Source organism: Platichthys flesus, chromosome 24, assembly GCF_949316205.1.
Source record: "Platichthys flesus chromosome 24, fPlaFle2.1, whole genome shotgun sequence".
NCBI classification, from domain to species: domain Eukaryota; kingdom Metazoa; phylum Chordata; class Actinopteri; order Pleuronectiformes; family Pleuronectidae; genus Platichthys; species Platichthys flesus.
Window position 1 is genome coordinate 1139545 of NC_084968.1, and position 15804 is coordinate 1155348.

The 15804-nt window shown below is 42.2% G+C and overlaps 2 protein-coding genes across 4 annotated transcripts in view; one reads left to right on the forward strand and one right to left on the reverse strand.

Annotated features, from left to right (window-relative positions):
- The first annotated feature begins 808 nt into the window (after positions 1-808).
- zfta (zinc finger translocation associated) lies at positions 809-10744 on the forward strand. Its single transcript, XM_062384589.1, has 5 exons — positions 809-1280; positions 2436-2951; positions 4036-4395; positions 5368-5823; positions 6995-10744. Exons 1-5 carry the CDS (start codon positions 1160-1162, stop codon positions 7471-7473), a joined length of 1932 nt encoding a protein of 643 aa, XP_062240573.1. The 5' UTR covers positions 809-1159; the 3' UTR covers positions 7474-10744.
- Positions 10745-12219: 1475 nt separating this feature from the next.
- Positions 12220-15804, reverse strand: part of rtn3 (reticulon 3) — a 28337-nt gene continuing 24752 nt past the window's right edge. For all 3 annotated transcript variants that reach the window (XM_062384468.1, XM_062384466.1, XM_062384467.1), the window contains one exon: positions 12220-15726. In XM_062384468.1, coding sequence (XP_062240452.1) covers positions 15678-15726 — 49 coding nt within the window. In that variant the 3' untranslated portion in view covers positions 12220-15677. The remainder of the gene's footprint in view (positions 15727-15804) is intronic.

Sequence of the window (15804 nt, forward strand, 5' to 3'; positions counted from 1 at the left end):
GACAAATATAAATATTTTTTTTCAATTTTATTTCAACGTCAATATTTAATCAATCAACACAGGTGCTCGGATGTTTGGACGAGGTTTATTTAAATATATCATTGTGTTTATTTTTTGGATGGGCGGATCTTAGAAATGGGGCCAACACCCAACAATAGAAGAAGAATTAATGATTCTATTACAATAGATGACACTGCATATGAAACTGAATCTATAATTAGAGATAAAACGTTGATTAACGGGTTGATCAACAATGTATGAATTATTCATCCTCTAACCGCCAGATTGCTCCACCGATCTCACATGTGTTCGGGCCCATTATTTGTTTTTCTTTGTCTCCTGTGAGAATAAAGTGAACCATGTCCCGGTTTTAACTGCGACTCAGACCGAAGCAGCATTTTGATCCCTGCTGTCCAACATCCCTGCTTGTTGTGTACTATAGACCTACACTGTGTAACACAGTCTGTGTTTATGAACAGGGTTTGATAAAATTGCCGGAGCTCACGCACTAAACATTATGAGCCGGCGGAGCTGTGGGGCCCTGATTCAGCAAGGCCCCGCCTCGTGTGTTAACCGATGCTTCCCCGCAGCAAGCCTTCTCTCGCCGCATGATTTTGTGAGAACAACAGCATTAGTATTAGCAGCTTATCTGTATTAGCGCCTGCTGCCTCGCTGCCCCCCATCCCGTGCACACACGTATACACTCACGCACACGCACAGGGGGGTGGGGGTGCATTGTCGACGCTGCTACTGTCTCTTTAAATTTACCCAGGAGCCCCTTAAGGAGCCCCAGGGGCCCCTAGTCCGGCTCCCCACCCTGAAGACAAGCAGGAGCCTTAAAATACATGAGTGTCGGCCTGCGCCGCGGCGCTTCCCCACAGACAGGCCGGAGGAGCGCGCTGCGTTCGCGGAGGAATACCTGAATACCTGCCGGTGTGGTTGTATGAAAAGTTAACTTGGCTCCCGTGCGTGCGGGGGGCGCGTGTGGGGGACATCGCAGAGCACGGGCTCCTCGGCTCGTTACGGCGGACAGATGCGTGTCGAGCGGGGTGAGCGGGTTGCCGCCGCGAACATGTTGTTGTGGCGAGCGTGACAAGTCGGCGCCGCGCTACAGGGACGGAAGGAAGGAAGACGAGCACGGGTTTAAAGAGGCCCGGTGATGGAAGAGGCAGAGAGCGGGGGACGGGAGCCCGAGCCCCGGTGCGCCGAGCAGACTGAGCTGCTCTCATTAATAATAAGCGGAGAAGAGGAAGCGACGCCAGAGGAGAGTGAGCTGGGAGGTAAAGGGGAGAAAACCAGTGTCGTTATTGTTGCTGAGTGGGTCTGTGTGGCTGTCAGGGCCACGGCCATTGTCCCGCAGCCAGTTACTCTGTGTCAGGGACAATGCCAGAGAGCAGCATGGCCCCTCTGTCTCTGTGGCTCCTATAAACAAAGGCTCAACAGCACGCAGGCAGGCGGACACACTCTCTGCTGCCACCTAGCGGTCAATAGACAACCCTATGGCTGCTTGGATCAAATGAGCTGCAGGAATAATGATGTTATAATAAATAATAATGATCCCTCCACCTTTATGGTAAAAGACACCCAGAGGCTGTTTAAGCCATATAAGCAAGCTGAGGTTCATTAAGAGCAATGTGATGTCATCACATATAATGGAGATTTAATGACAATATGTACAATTCCTCTGTCAATTTAAATCAAGAGGTATCTGTGTATGAGAGCAGAGACACATGTTGATGCAAAGAATTTACGTTTCACAATGAGCAGTAGTTCCACATGTCAGCACATACACGTTCCAGTGTCATATAGAAACATTGAACTGGCTGTAACAGACTTTAGGACGTTACTGTTTGAATAGTGTAACTCATCTCTACTGATTCTTCTTGTTATTTAGCAGGTGACATTTTCCAATTTTTATTCCATCTGCTCATATTGGTTATATTCCAGTTATTGTGGAAAGTGTTTCTCCACAATTTAAGGTTATTAACACTTAATACGTAAAGTGCTTTGAGATCATGTATTCTATGATTTGTCTCTATACAATTAACATATAATTGAAATATATATAACTCGATGGTCTGTCACTGTGTGATATTGTAGTGCACTAGAATAAAAATAACTTGAAGTTCCATAACCAGATCCATCAGCATTTCCTCTCCACACTCTTGATCCATCTGCTTCAGTACTGATATCATGAAATGGATTGGGGATAAGCCAGATCGACATTAGATACACTCCTTCTCTGTGTCATTGATTTTTTTATTATTATTATAAAAAAATACGTGTTTTTGAGCCTTCGAGCTCAAGAAACCCCAAAAGAATGTTGCCTATTAGAAAACATATAATTGCTCAACCATACTAAAGATATATTTACCATACTTGTGTGAAGTTGCAACTTATAAGGTTTTATTTGTGTTCTCTCTTGTTCCTGCTAGAAGAGGATGGTCTTGCCAATGGCCATGGTGAGGAGGAATCAGGGGCTGACATGGTCACAGCTGTCACATCTCCAGGTACCAGCTACTGGAGCATCACAGAGGGTCCTGACCATCCCTTGCTCCTCTCCCTGGCCCCTGGGCCCTCTGGACGAAAACCCAGGGTGCAGAGGGCCTCGCGCCCAGGCCTCAGCCGTATCCCAGGTCGGGACCACCGCCGCTACTACCACGAGTACTGGCGTAGTGAGTACCTGATGGACTTTGACCCCCAGCGGCATGGGATGATCTGCATGGTGTGCGGCAGCTCACTGGCCACTCTAAAGCTCAGCACCATAAAGAGACACATAAGACAGAAGCACCCAGACTCCTTGCTGTGGAGTGCTGCCGACAAGGAGGTGATTCGCTCGGGCTGGGAGAGCCACCTGAGCCTGGGGGGGAGTCAAAGATCGTACAGCTCTGCTGTTGGACCTTTACCACAGGAAGAAGAAGAGCAGCTGGACTCAGGCCAACATGCTGCTGGTGGGTAGGACTCTGCTCAGATAGGATTGGCTAGAAGTGCTGTAGATCTCACACTTGGTGGCAGTATGAGTTTGTGTTTTGGCTCCAAGTGAGAGGAGGAGACAATGATGTAATGATTCACAAATGATGTGTCAGTAAAAGGAGAAGGGAGGACTGTGCCTGGGCATGACGTGTAAAAATGTTGGATATATTTGAGACGCTATATATTTTGAATTATTGCCTGTTGTGACATGTAGCCAGGGAAAAGCTTTTGACATTTCCATGAATTGAAAAACAGAGGAGAAGTGTGTATTTTTCACATGCATTTTAACTCTGAAATGAAACACAACACTCACTGTTGGAAACCTTTTTTTAAAATCAAGGTAGAGGTCATCCAAAAATGAAAACAAAGTCTGTCTGGAATACATTAGTTGATCTGTGAGCTTTAGAGGTGTTGCCAGGTGTATTTTTGAACAGGTTAGCTGTGTCCCCCTTCTTCCAGTCTATATGCTAAGCTAGGCTAACCGCATCCTGACTCCATCTCTGTACCGAACACAGAGATTCATATTCATGTTTTCATCTCATTCATGCTACTTCTTACTGAAATACATTAGTTATTTAACTGATTTTTTCAGTTAGACATTGCATCACTTCTTTAGTCATGCACATGTACTTGTAAAAAAGCTGATAAGAAACTCTATTTACCTGCATACATGGAAAATAGGTTTCATAGCCGACTTGAAAGCAAGACCATAGCATTAGTTTCCTTCAGGCCCTTTGTTGCCATCCCCACACCTCCTGCTACTGCAGGCATTGTTGATTCCTCTTCTTAATTTATTATTTTTTTAAATGTAAAAACAAAGATTAAGCCATGTTTAGTAATCATTTATAGATAATGATAAGTAACAGTAAGTAGTGTAGCACAGGAAGAATGTAAATATTATAATTCTTCTAAGCTTTGAATGTAATACTGTTCAAAAACAGTCAAATGGATTATGTAATTTTTTAACTGGACATTTCTACTCCCTGGTGGTAGTATCAGAAAGACCCTTTGTATTTTTCAGTTTTTTAAATACGAGCTCCCGTTCTTATTGATTCCTTGCAGATCTCCTGGATCTTGTGACTCCCCATGAGCAGCCACAACAAGCCCTCAGTCTGTCTCCCAAATCTGAAGAGGTTGAAGTCCCACAGACCCAGGAGGAGGATGAGCAGGATCTGTCCGGACCATCGGCTCAAACTTTGGAGCGCTACCTGAATGACTCACTGCATGCTTGGTTCCGTCAGGAGTTCCTGATGGAGTACGAAGCAGAGGCTGGCCAGCTAATGTGCATGGTGTGCGGAGGAGAGCTACCCTCCCTTCACCTTGACCACATCAAGAGCCATGTGCTGGACACCCACCCTAACTCCCTGGTCTACAGCTCAGAGGAGAAGCACTGCATCCTTCAGGCCTGGGCTCAGACTCATGGTGAGAACAGACAGTTCAAAACCGCATGCACTCAAACACAAAATGTGAAAATGTTTTGAAAAATGTATCTCATCATTTACGGCCAATCCCATTTAGGCCCTTGGCCATATCCCTCTGTTCTGTGGGTTCCCATGTAGGGAACAGCTGTCCCAATACCTGTTGGGAGGGAGGATTAGGGCCAAGTTTAGTGCGCGTCTTTGCTGCATGATAATCCTGTAATTTCACGAACATACATGATGCACTTGAACTGAACTGCTCCTCTAATAACAAAGCCTCCTCGGAGGGTTGCCTAAAAACCAGCCAGAAGCTGTGTACTTTTGATTTATACGTCAAATAATGACGAGCATCCAAGCTTTTCAATTTCCAACGTCATTGATTCACCTGCATTAGCAAAGATCATATAGGTTTGTCACTTTAGTAACTGCAAGCTATAGCATTGGTTTAGTTAAGATCCCATCAATGTTGTAACAATGACATCCCCGGTCAAACTTTTTGTCACATCTGTTTACATTGATGACTACTGATGACGTGTCGACTTCTTGAAGGGCTGTTCAAATTCATAGGGGAAGATAACCCTTGATAAGCCCCGGGTAGGGGTCGGGAGAATGGTTGAAATGGGATTGAGCCTTAATCTGTCTGAACTTTGAAATGTATCGACATCACAAGCACAAACCCACAAAAGCATTTTTATGACTGCATATCTGGATGTTATCTAGATAACATAAATGAGCAAAGCATCCTGGACATCCTGTCCCCCTCTTGAATCTTACAACACTGCCTCCCAACCACAGTTCCTGAGTGTGTTTTATTATTATGCTCCTAAATGATTATTTGGTTTGATCATTCAGGCTCTTTCCATGAGTTTCTGACAGCGTCAAAGTCCCAAAACCTCATGTGCACTTTAGACAGAAAAAAAAACATATTTTTATGTGCTTAATATATCACATGATATGCTTCTCTGCTCCACAACAGAAGATTCAGAAAACTCAATCAAATCAGAGCCCAGCACCAAAGAAGAAGGCATGGACCTATTTGCTCAGGATGCGGAGGCCATCCAGATCAACACTGACTTGTACCCAGAAAGTGATGGCACTTTAACTCAGGAAACGTGTCTCATTGGTGAGGACGGCGGCGTAGGAGCTCCGCAACAGGGATCCCAGCCCCTTCGCCAGCCCAGGAAGAGGCGGCTGCCTGGGGGCGACCCATGGCGGCTCCGCCTTGACTACCTGGTGGCCTATGGGCCTCAGGGCCAGGACACGTTCTGTATGGTGTGTTCTCAGGTCCTGCACGAAACCAAGGTCAGCAGCTTCCGGCGCCACATAAAGGAATGTCACCCTGAGACCACAACCCTCAGCCGACCAGAAAGGGAAGCCATGGCTGCTGCCTGGACCAAAGATTATTCTAGTGACGACATGGAAACTCAAGATGGTGAGATGCCAATGTTACATGTCACTATGAAGAATATTCTCCAATATTAACAAACGGTCAGCTTATAGAGAGGTCTTGTTTTCACCAGAGAGAGGGCTTCATTCCTGTATCATCCCTCTTTTCTGATCTGCTCAGTTTTTTGTGCTTTTAAATGAATAATCCCAAATGTTTATTTCTTTACTTGACTCAAGTTATTATACATTTCATTTCCACTGCACCTATTGAACTAGCACAACAACACATTTAAGTCAGACTCACCTCTCCACACTCATCATTTCCAATTGCTTTTAAGCTGTAGTTATCAAGTTAGTGTAAAAAACAACACCTCCTGCAAAGAGGTCACCTTTCGAGCTTTACATTAGAGTACACTTTAATTTAGTTCCCTTGATACAATGTGTACTTGTTTTGATAAGAACAGGAGTTACAAGTTGTCTTAAGACAGAGGTGCGAAGAACATTACAATATGTTCACAGTTCTGGGCTTAAGTTTACTTTTATTTGGTTATTGTTTTTTTCTTCAAAGAAGTGATACTTAAGTTATGGACAGGGCATTTTAGATCATCAGGAGTGAGGAGTTACACTAGAAGAAGTTCACAGTATAAAAACAGTGAGTGGAATAAACTAGTGAATAAAAAAAGTGAGAGCAGGGCATCGGCACATGACTGATGGAACTAGTGCAGTGGAGATAAACATTACATTGAATTTATCATGTGAGCCTGTAGATTCTTAGAGATGAACTCGCTGACATAGCTACACTAACATTACTGTCGCTAATCTGGCGCCGACCTTTCAACTTTTATGACATTTCTAAAGACACTGTGTGCAGAAGTAGCAGCTTCAGTCAGCTGATTCATAACCGAGCCATCAGCTGGTTCATAGTGCAGATCGGCCCAGGGTTCCATGCATCTATGAGTCACAACTCTAACGTTAACATCAGCTTCTTAATTTATATCAGATCACTTGTTATAACCTAAAGTTTATAATTTGATGGGATAAAATAGGATCATTGCTGATTGAGCGTAGTAAAACAAACACATCTTCATATACTACCGCTTAAAGACACAATATTACATAGAAACTTGTAAGAAGATCAGCTTTGAATGTTAAAAGGTTTTGGCAGAGGAAATAGGCAAGACTATCAAAGTAATATAGTTTCATTTTTCATTTTGCAGAAATCAACCTTAGAGAAGCTACTACAGGAGAGACATGTGAGGACACCTGCCCAGACGTTACAAGACCCAGTAAGACAGTGAAGAAGGAGGATGGTGTGAGTGGAAGAAGGGTGAAAGTGAAGGACAGCGGCACCGCAGCCACACCTTCTCGTCACAGCCATTACCCCGGGAAGGACCAGAGGAGGAACTACCAGGTGCGTTGGCGGATGGAATACCTGATGGACTACGACTGCAGGAGACACGGGCTGATCTGCATAGTGTGTGGAGCCACTCTGGCCACATTGAAGGTCAGCACCATCAAGAGGCACATCCAGCAGGTGCACCCCCACTCTCTGGACTACAGCCCAGAGGAGAAGCAGCAGGCTATGCTGAGCTACAACCAGGTCGCCTTGCACTTCACCCACTCCGATGACTGCTTCTCCTCCCCGGACCACGGGCACACAGAGCTAGCTCCAACTCCAGCACACTTTGGCACTTAAAAAGGGCTTCTGTCCGTTGCTCCTCAGAAGTCCCATGTCCAGAAACAGCCCTTCATTATCTTTGTTACAGGGACGTTCAGATCAGACATGGTCTTACTGTCCTATTCCCGCTCCTTGTCTTCTTTAACTTTGTTACCAAATCTATACAATCAGGTGACTAGCTGTCTCAATGGTCAGAGATATGAGAGTAAGACCCAGGTTGAGAGACACAAGAATTCTAAATCTGAGAGTACTTTTGTGGGCGAAGGTGCAGATTGCAACTGCTGCAAAGGAAATGAGACAACCTAAAATGTCATGGCCTAAAAACTCAAAGTCCAGCCACTCATTTGAAATTAAAGCCTTATTTGCACGGGACCAGTATTACACAAGAACCTCATGGGATGTTTTAGGAACTGCACATTTGCATGGATGCACATAATCTGAGCTTTACAGATATGTCTGTCAAATCCTAATCCTTTTTAACAAGTGATACCATTGTTACCATAGATAACAATACTGACCCAGTAGTTACTGCTATCCCGAAACTATACTATGTGTATTGGAATACCAAGAACTTATACATATATAATATGTATATACACACACACATCTGTTTAATCAGATCATCATCAGTCTGCTTTAATGTGGGCAAATACAACATGGAACTGCACAGATGGTATACTCTGTAGAATGTGTATTTAAGGAATACTTATATTAATTTAATTCTGAATGGGATCCCCAGTTAAGGGCCCAGTCAGACCAACGTTAATGACTTCACAGCATTAATTGTTGTGTTCAGTGGAATCTCTCACAGAACCTTTGACATCCAAATATGTTCCACTGACCAAAAAACAAATGGTCATGACATTGTTGACCTTTTGAGGTAATGGAGAGCTGGATTGCAAGCTAACATAGTAGCTGTGTTGGACCTTCTTCTTTCAAATAATCCCCTGCCGGAGACTAAAGCTCAACAACAGAGGCATTCACCGTATTCGCATGGCATGTATTTAACCACCTACCAGTGTGATACCAGAGAAAATTAGTTCCTATGAAATTTTAATGGCATGGCTTCAAAACCGTTTCACTTACATGTGGCTGCTAGTGCTAACATGTTCCTGTCAGCTCAGTAGCTACAAGCTAGCTTCACGAATGGTTACTTATGTTGTCAGCACCACATGGGGCGGCTGTGACTGAGGGGTAGAGCGGTCATCCTCCAACTTGAAGGTCGGCCGTTCGATCCCCAGTCTGACCCATCTGCATGCCGAAGTAATTCCGGCAAGATGCTGAACCCCGATTTGCCCCTCATAGAACAAGGAAGTGCAGCTAATAGTGGCACTGTATGAATGGGTGAATGTAAAAATGTACTGTAAAGTGCGATGAGTGGTCATCAAGATTAGAAAAGTGCTATATAAATACAATAAAAACATTTACATGTTTCAAAAGGACACACACATGATATTTGCTGATCTGGTTTGACCAGGGTCTAATACTGAAAATGGGGCTTTAGACGTTCAAACTCCTTCTTGCTTCTTCCTATACTTTCAACACCGAATGGCTCCCTGGACTTTTACTTTTGAATGACTGTCATCATGTTTTCCTCTGAACCATGTGTTCAGGTCTGGCTTGTTTCTGGTAGGGGCCAGAGTCTTATGTTCTTAGGAACTTAGAAACAGAACCTTGGGCAAGGCCGGGTTGAATTAGTTTGATGATAATGTGTCTGAAGACAACACAGCACTTTGCCCTAAAATATGTACTAAACCCCAGCTTTCCTTCTGTACAGCTAATAGAATGAGACTGTGTTTGATGTTATTGCTGAAGACAATGAATGCCAGCGTGCGGTCAATGAGTTTCGATCTCCTTAATGTAATGTATTTAATTCCTTGTTTACAGTGGAGGAGACCTCCTCCTCTCTCTCATCCATTCTAATGAGATATGTTATCTCTCTGTCATTTTGCATTGTTGCTACATCGACCTGCATCCTTTTCAGCATCCACAACTCATGTGAGCCAAAAGCTGCACAAAAAAAGAATATGTAAATACTTATATGAAAAATTTGAATTATTTTTCCTTTATACAAGCACTTTTATGCACCCTGGTTTCTACAAAACATGTTTGTAACTATGTCCAGTTTTTCTACTTCATTCAAGATTTCAACAATGTTTGTAAACGGCTGGAGGACAGCCTGCTGGGCTTCACTTTGAAAAGCCTACTCCAGCTTTGGTACTGCTTCATTTTTTTCATTCATTGTACAAAGTTTATGCAAAAAAATGGAGTTGAAGAAAAACTAAGAGTGTGTGCGAAAGAAAAGTCTGCCATAAAATGTCACCAGGAAATGTAACTCAGGGATTCTGGTTTCATCAACAACCATTTTATCGGTGATAAGAACATGTCAGCTGGTGACATGTGAACATAGATAAATACATGTGTCTGCTTTGGGTTGTACAGGTATTAGGGCCAAAATAAAGTTATAATTTCTGGAGATCAAAGTTTTAACTGAAGGAATTTAAAAGGTCACATAAGAAGAATAAGGAATTTGGAAAATAAGAAAAATGGAAATATTTTGAGTAAAAAGCTGAAGATGATTTTTCAGCAAAAAATATTTCATCATGCGGGTAACAATTTAAATTATAAATGTAATACATTTTTATCAAAACATATCCTGGTCTGTCAGGAAAGTAAAATATGCAAATGTTAAAACTACCAAGTCTATTAACAGAGAATATATCAAATCTAAGTATGATGTTTATGTAAAATTATTACTTTATAAAGTTATACTGTCAACCCTGTCTCTTGAATTCAGAAGAATCTAATTTCTCTAAGATTTTGACGCCAATTCAACATTTTCAAAAAATGTTGGACATAACATACAAATCTCCTTTTCTTTCCTTACAGTGGCCCTATCACTCTGTCGGACAGAAATGTGAATGACACATAAAATCTCAATAGTTACATTTTTGAAGAATGATCAGAAATTACGTTCTTGTACAAAAGCTCTTAACAAACTCCCTGCAACGCTCTGACAGCAGACAAACTGTGACTTTCCATCCCACACATCGCTCTGGTAGAAATCTGACATAGCACTTAAATTATTTAAAATGAACAAACAGTGAATGGTAAAGCAATTGAAAATGAGATCAAACTTTTTGCTTGTGTGTACGTGTGTTTATACTGTGAATGATCAGCTTCTCATTTTTCTTCAATTTGACTTTGTCTTCTCACCCTTCATCTGTACATGGCCAACATGTGACATCTCCATTCTCTCCAATGACTTTTGAATAAAGACTCAACACTGTGATGCTCTCTGCTTATTTACATTTTCCTGCTCATGGTGCCTGTCTTTCACAGTGCACAAGAGAAAAGACAAAAAAAAATGTACGTTAATGATTAATGATTAATTGTTTATATTATTTATATAGTTAAGACGTGTCTTATGTCACATAGATACAACAACCTATGCTAAATAATAATTCTGCCAATATATTGCATTAATATGCTTTGGGTGGCTGAGACTTATAGTGTTAAGTGCTTAGAGTGGTTGGTAAGACTAGAAAAAGGCTATAGAAATACAGTCCATCTGAGATAACTTGCACATTAAGCAGGTTCATTGGAGTTGGGGCTTCAACCTCCCAGTGCCTGGGGTTATTTGCGAAGTTTATAACAGACCTCGCTGTACAGAGGACCTTAATCTGCTGCCACAGAACAAGAAGATGTCAGAGGAAAGCTTTAACCACAACAAATCAAACCTGGATTAGATTTAACAGGATCCTCAGTGCAACAGCCTGCAACTGGCAGTAAATCAGATCTGCTCAGAGATACAGTAACTGCTCCACAGAGCCACAGAGCCAATTTCATTGAACTACAGGGTCATGTCTTAACCTGCTGAAATGAGTCGGTTAATTGACATCCAGTGACTTAACTGTGGAACCTCCATGGTTGTCACAGCTTTACAGAAACAGGTCATCTATCCGTTATCAAACCACTTCTCCTATGAGGGTCATGCAGGGCTGGAGCGGATCCCAGGTGAAATCGGATGAGAGGTGGGTTAAACTCTATACATGTCGCCAGTCTGACGGGACCGATGTGTGTGTTTAGGATTAGAGGAAGACAGAAAACCCTCACAGGCACAGGGAGAAAAAATACAAACTCCACAGGAAAACGGCCTGGCTGGCCTCTACTTAATTCAGGATTAAAGGATTTTAGCCAACTATCATGATCCAGTTTATTGTCCTCCAGCGTGTCTCGTTTTTTATCTGCCTTCAGGTTTTTATAATCCAGTTACATGCACTTCAGAGGTTTGTTGCTTTGATTTGAATGTCCAGAACCTTCAACTCCAGGTTTATGTGGAAGCTGATGTCCATGTATGGAGAGCAGGGCCCAGCATTGCTATACCCACAATGCACTGTCTGTTCATCTGTAACACAGCAGCTTTATTTCAGCATTTATACAAATGTGGCTTTGATTCTATTACGTAACCCCACATAGGCTTCAAAGGGGATATGTGTTGGAAGTGTTCATGTGTCTATTACCCCTTAATGGTTTTAGTATGCTAGCTTGGTCTAAAATTAGAAACTATAATCGCCTCTCCACCCAAACACCATAACAGACAGCTGCCTTCCAAGTCAAATCTTCTTGTTTTGGATATTTCATCTGGATGCATTTTTTAAATCCCCCATCCTCCCACACTGCTGGCAAGCTGGGAAAATACAGTATTTTTGTATAGATGCCCTCCAGTGCCCTTAGCCCAGAGACAAATGAACAGATGCAGAGTCCTTTGACATGTTTTATTAATTTCACTTTGACATCAGTACAGAGACCACATACGTTTTTTTCCAATTTTCCTTTTTTTATTCCTGCAACATCTTTCCCAAAGCTTCAAAAACCAAAGTCATATCTAATACAAAACAAAGCTGATGTTAGTGAACAACATCTAGATACCAGTTACGAGTCAGAAGCAAAACAAGACTCCTCAAGAGACGAGATAAGTCAAACACATTCCTGCCACACACCCCCCCGAACCCGATGAAGACACACTTGGACAAACGGGAAAAGGAGCAAAGCAACATGCTGTGAGGGAACAGGTTCAATGTGTCAAGGCGTTATTCATATTATATATTAGACTCTAAAGAAATAAGCAAACTATAGCTCTGAGTTGCAGTGATGGGTTAACCCTGGTAGCACAGTAACATACAGCAGGTAACATGGTCTTTAGTTTCACCTAGAGGTGCAGTGCATAATGGTAGCTGCTGGACCGTTAAAGGGTCCGTTCAACCAAAACACCTCAAGTAGTATCAAGCCTGGCAAACGGATTTGCTTCTAGTTTATTATTTACTTCAGAGAACTACATTTATATTTGCCTTAGTTTTCCAGATTAAAGTCAGCATCTCAATTTCTACCTCCACCATAACGGATGATAATGGAATTTAAATTGGAATAAGTAATAGTCCCTAAAAGAGCTGACTGTTCTACAGTTAATCCAGAAGAACAAGGACACCGTTTTTGGATAGAGGAGTTTTCTGTGGATGTTTGATAGAAATTTTCGACATCTATTTACCTCTACTGTAATCAAGTAGAAGCAAATATCTCAAAAGCAATTTTCATCTTTATTTTTTTTACAATTTGATTGAACCGACCCTTTAAATAAACTGAACCAAACTTTTCATATATATTCCAGTGGTTTACGTCATACCTTTAGATGAAAATGAGAATGTAACTTTTTAAAGCTACAATATGCAACTTCTTCACATTCAAATAAATAAGCAGGATGCATTAATACACCATCATTCTCTGCATCATGGCCTGAGCCCCCCCACGGCACACACAATCTGTCTGTAGGGGCCGTACTGACGCTGCTCAGACTGGGGTGGGGGGGGGGGACCTACTCCAAAGAACCTACTTAATGTGCAACATCTCCAACAGAAATGTTGCATATCTGGGTTTGAACACCCTGGGTCCGAATGAGACATCATGCACGGGGAGTTAACCACGACGTTGGCGAGTTGACACACAGAGGTGTGGCATGCATGGAGAGGAATGTTCCACCAGAGAAAACATTCAGCGGAGAGACGCGTCGTGTAAGCACTGAGAAGCAGTGACAGCACGGCCCTCCACTGTCGGCCTGTCAGCATTCAGGGGCTTGCACTCTGTGGTACTGGGAAATGGTTAGCAACACAGACACACCTGTAATTTAATTTCCTTCTACATACTCCTCCCTTAAAACAATATGGAGCTGTAGCAGTAGCGCCGACATATGACTATGGTTTTTTACTTTTAGTTCAAAAACACCACTGAAACAATCACAAGTAATAATCATATTAAACAAAAGTCAGGGTCAAAACTATGATACAGCCTATATAAAAGGGTGAGAATCTTTCCAGCTTATACTATGACATGCGCTTCATGGCAGTCAGAGAAAAAAAAAGTGACAAGCAGAGCTCTATAATAAGCAGCTGCACTCAAAATATCACTGCCCGGGTTTGTTACACCAACCCCTCAGCTCTAAAATGTCTCTCAAGTCGCCGCTGAAGCTAGTACGAAGTCTGAAATGTGTTATTTCAATAACATTAATAAATCATTCTGGTAATTAGTATAGTAAACCTACCAATTACATTTGCTTTTGAATTTTGTTATTCATCACTAGAGTCAGAGTCTGCCTATCATATTCCAACTAACAATTTGTCTCCTGGCTCCTTAATGAATTTGTTTGAATATTTGAGTAAATAAAGTTCCAATTACATGTCAATTCAGGGCCCGCCTACAGGGCAGCAATTGGCCAGACACTTGCAACATGAAAGCAAATTTGTGTTTCAATATAAACTTGTAAATAGTAAATCTGAATTTCAAAGACAGATCATGTTTTTAAATCATTGAGTTAACCATGGCACCAGTTAAATGCAGATTCCACAAAGTTATTTGACAAAAATATTTCCCAAGAGCTGTCAACCCTTTCTCATGGTCTTCAAGATCCCTGACAAAAAAAACTAGCTGTGTGAAACCCTGATAAGATTTAACACAATCCAGACTCCTTAATTGAGAAATTCCGCTGTGAAACCATTTTGAGATAAAGGGGTGTGATAACACTTTAAAAGAGTATTTCATACCCTAAAAGCCCATCGGGAGTTTATTCTGAAAGAGTTTCAGTGTAAATGATGAAGCGCAATGACACTAACATAACTCTTACAATGCTGCTGTCAAGCTAGTAGGGAGTCAAAGCAGCCATTCTAACTCATATCAATAATAGTAATAAGTAGTGATAGGAAGAATCAAAATGTACAAGTGCATGTGAGATCAACACTTTGTGGCTTGAACGGGTGCGACGTAAAAGGAGTTAGGACTGCTGTGCGGGAACTGTCCTTTGATATAAAAAGCGAGGCTTACGTGTTCCACACAGCAGAGAGCCTGCAGTTGTCTTTAGGTGAATATATACAAACAGAACTGTTCCAGAGAAGCATCTGATCAAGACGGTGAACTAGACCAAATTATCACAGCTGGCTCCGTGTTCCGAAAACCGTTTCTTTCACCCGGCTGATGATGGTTTCAAAAAGAAAAGTTCAGTGCATTGCGGAAACTGTCTAACATACAGAGGTGCCTGTAAGGTGAATGGAAACAAACCCAATACACAGGGCAATTAATAACAGCAGACCCATTAACCAGCTTCCAAATATGAACTCATATCATATCTAGTCCAAAAGATTGCTTTTATTTATTTTTCTCTTTTTTTTTTCTTTATTGTTTGTGGCTTAAATTTTCCGTTGATGTTTGGGGAAATGTGCGGTTTTAAGGCCAGACATTCGCTTTTTTATTGATGAACGGCTGTCAAGCACCCCCTGCTCGCTGTACACGATGGAACCAGGTTATAGATTCAGTCTAGTTCACTCGACCCTGCCTCCATTCCCCTGTGGCACGCCCACAGACAGGCGGACTCGCTGTGGCATTACATCACTTCCTCGCTAGCGCTGCTCTTCCTGTCTGCACAGGCGCAGTTCTTTTCTAATGCTTGCAAGTTAAGCTGCGCAGTAGTTTTACATTGAATATTGAGTAGCTCAGAGATTTTCTACCTAGCAAGGTTCAGTGCTGTAGGGTGGTGATGGTAGATAGAGTTGGGAGGGGCAGTTAGACTGGGGCCCTGGGTTATGTGGAGAGGGGGCTGGGGGAAGTTAAGGGGGTTTAAGGTGGTGATGGAGATGAGGATGATGGTGATGTGGAGGTTTCGAATGGGCCGAAGGTGATCATTCAGTTTTGCTGCGCTTCATAGCTCCAGGAAGTTTCTCTTGCAACCTGGAGGAGAAAAAGAAACAGGCGTGAAATACAGAAACCGAATCAGGATGTACAAGCTGCTGATTGTAAGATGATTAC

Excerpts from the sequence above, each read along its gene's own strand:
- zfta (XM_062384589.1), top strand. The coding sequence starts at position 1,160 with ATGGAAGAGGCAGAGAGCGGGGGACGGGAGCCCGAGCCCCGGTGCGCC. Across the intron at positions 2,952-4,035 it reads CTCAGGCCAACATGCTGCTG|ATCTCCTGGATCTTGTGACT; the intron begins GTGGGTAGGACT and ends GATTCCTTGCAG. Across the intron at positions 5,824-6,994 it reads CGACATGGAAACTCAAGATG|AAATCAACCTTAGAGAAGCT; the intron begins GTGAGATGCCAA and ends TTCATTTTGCAG.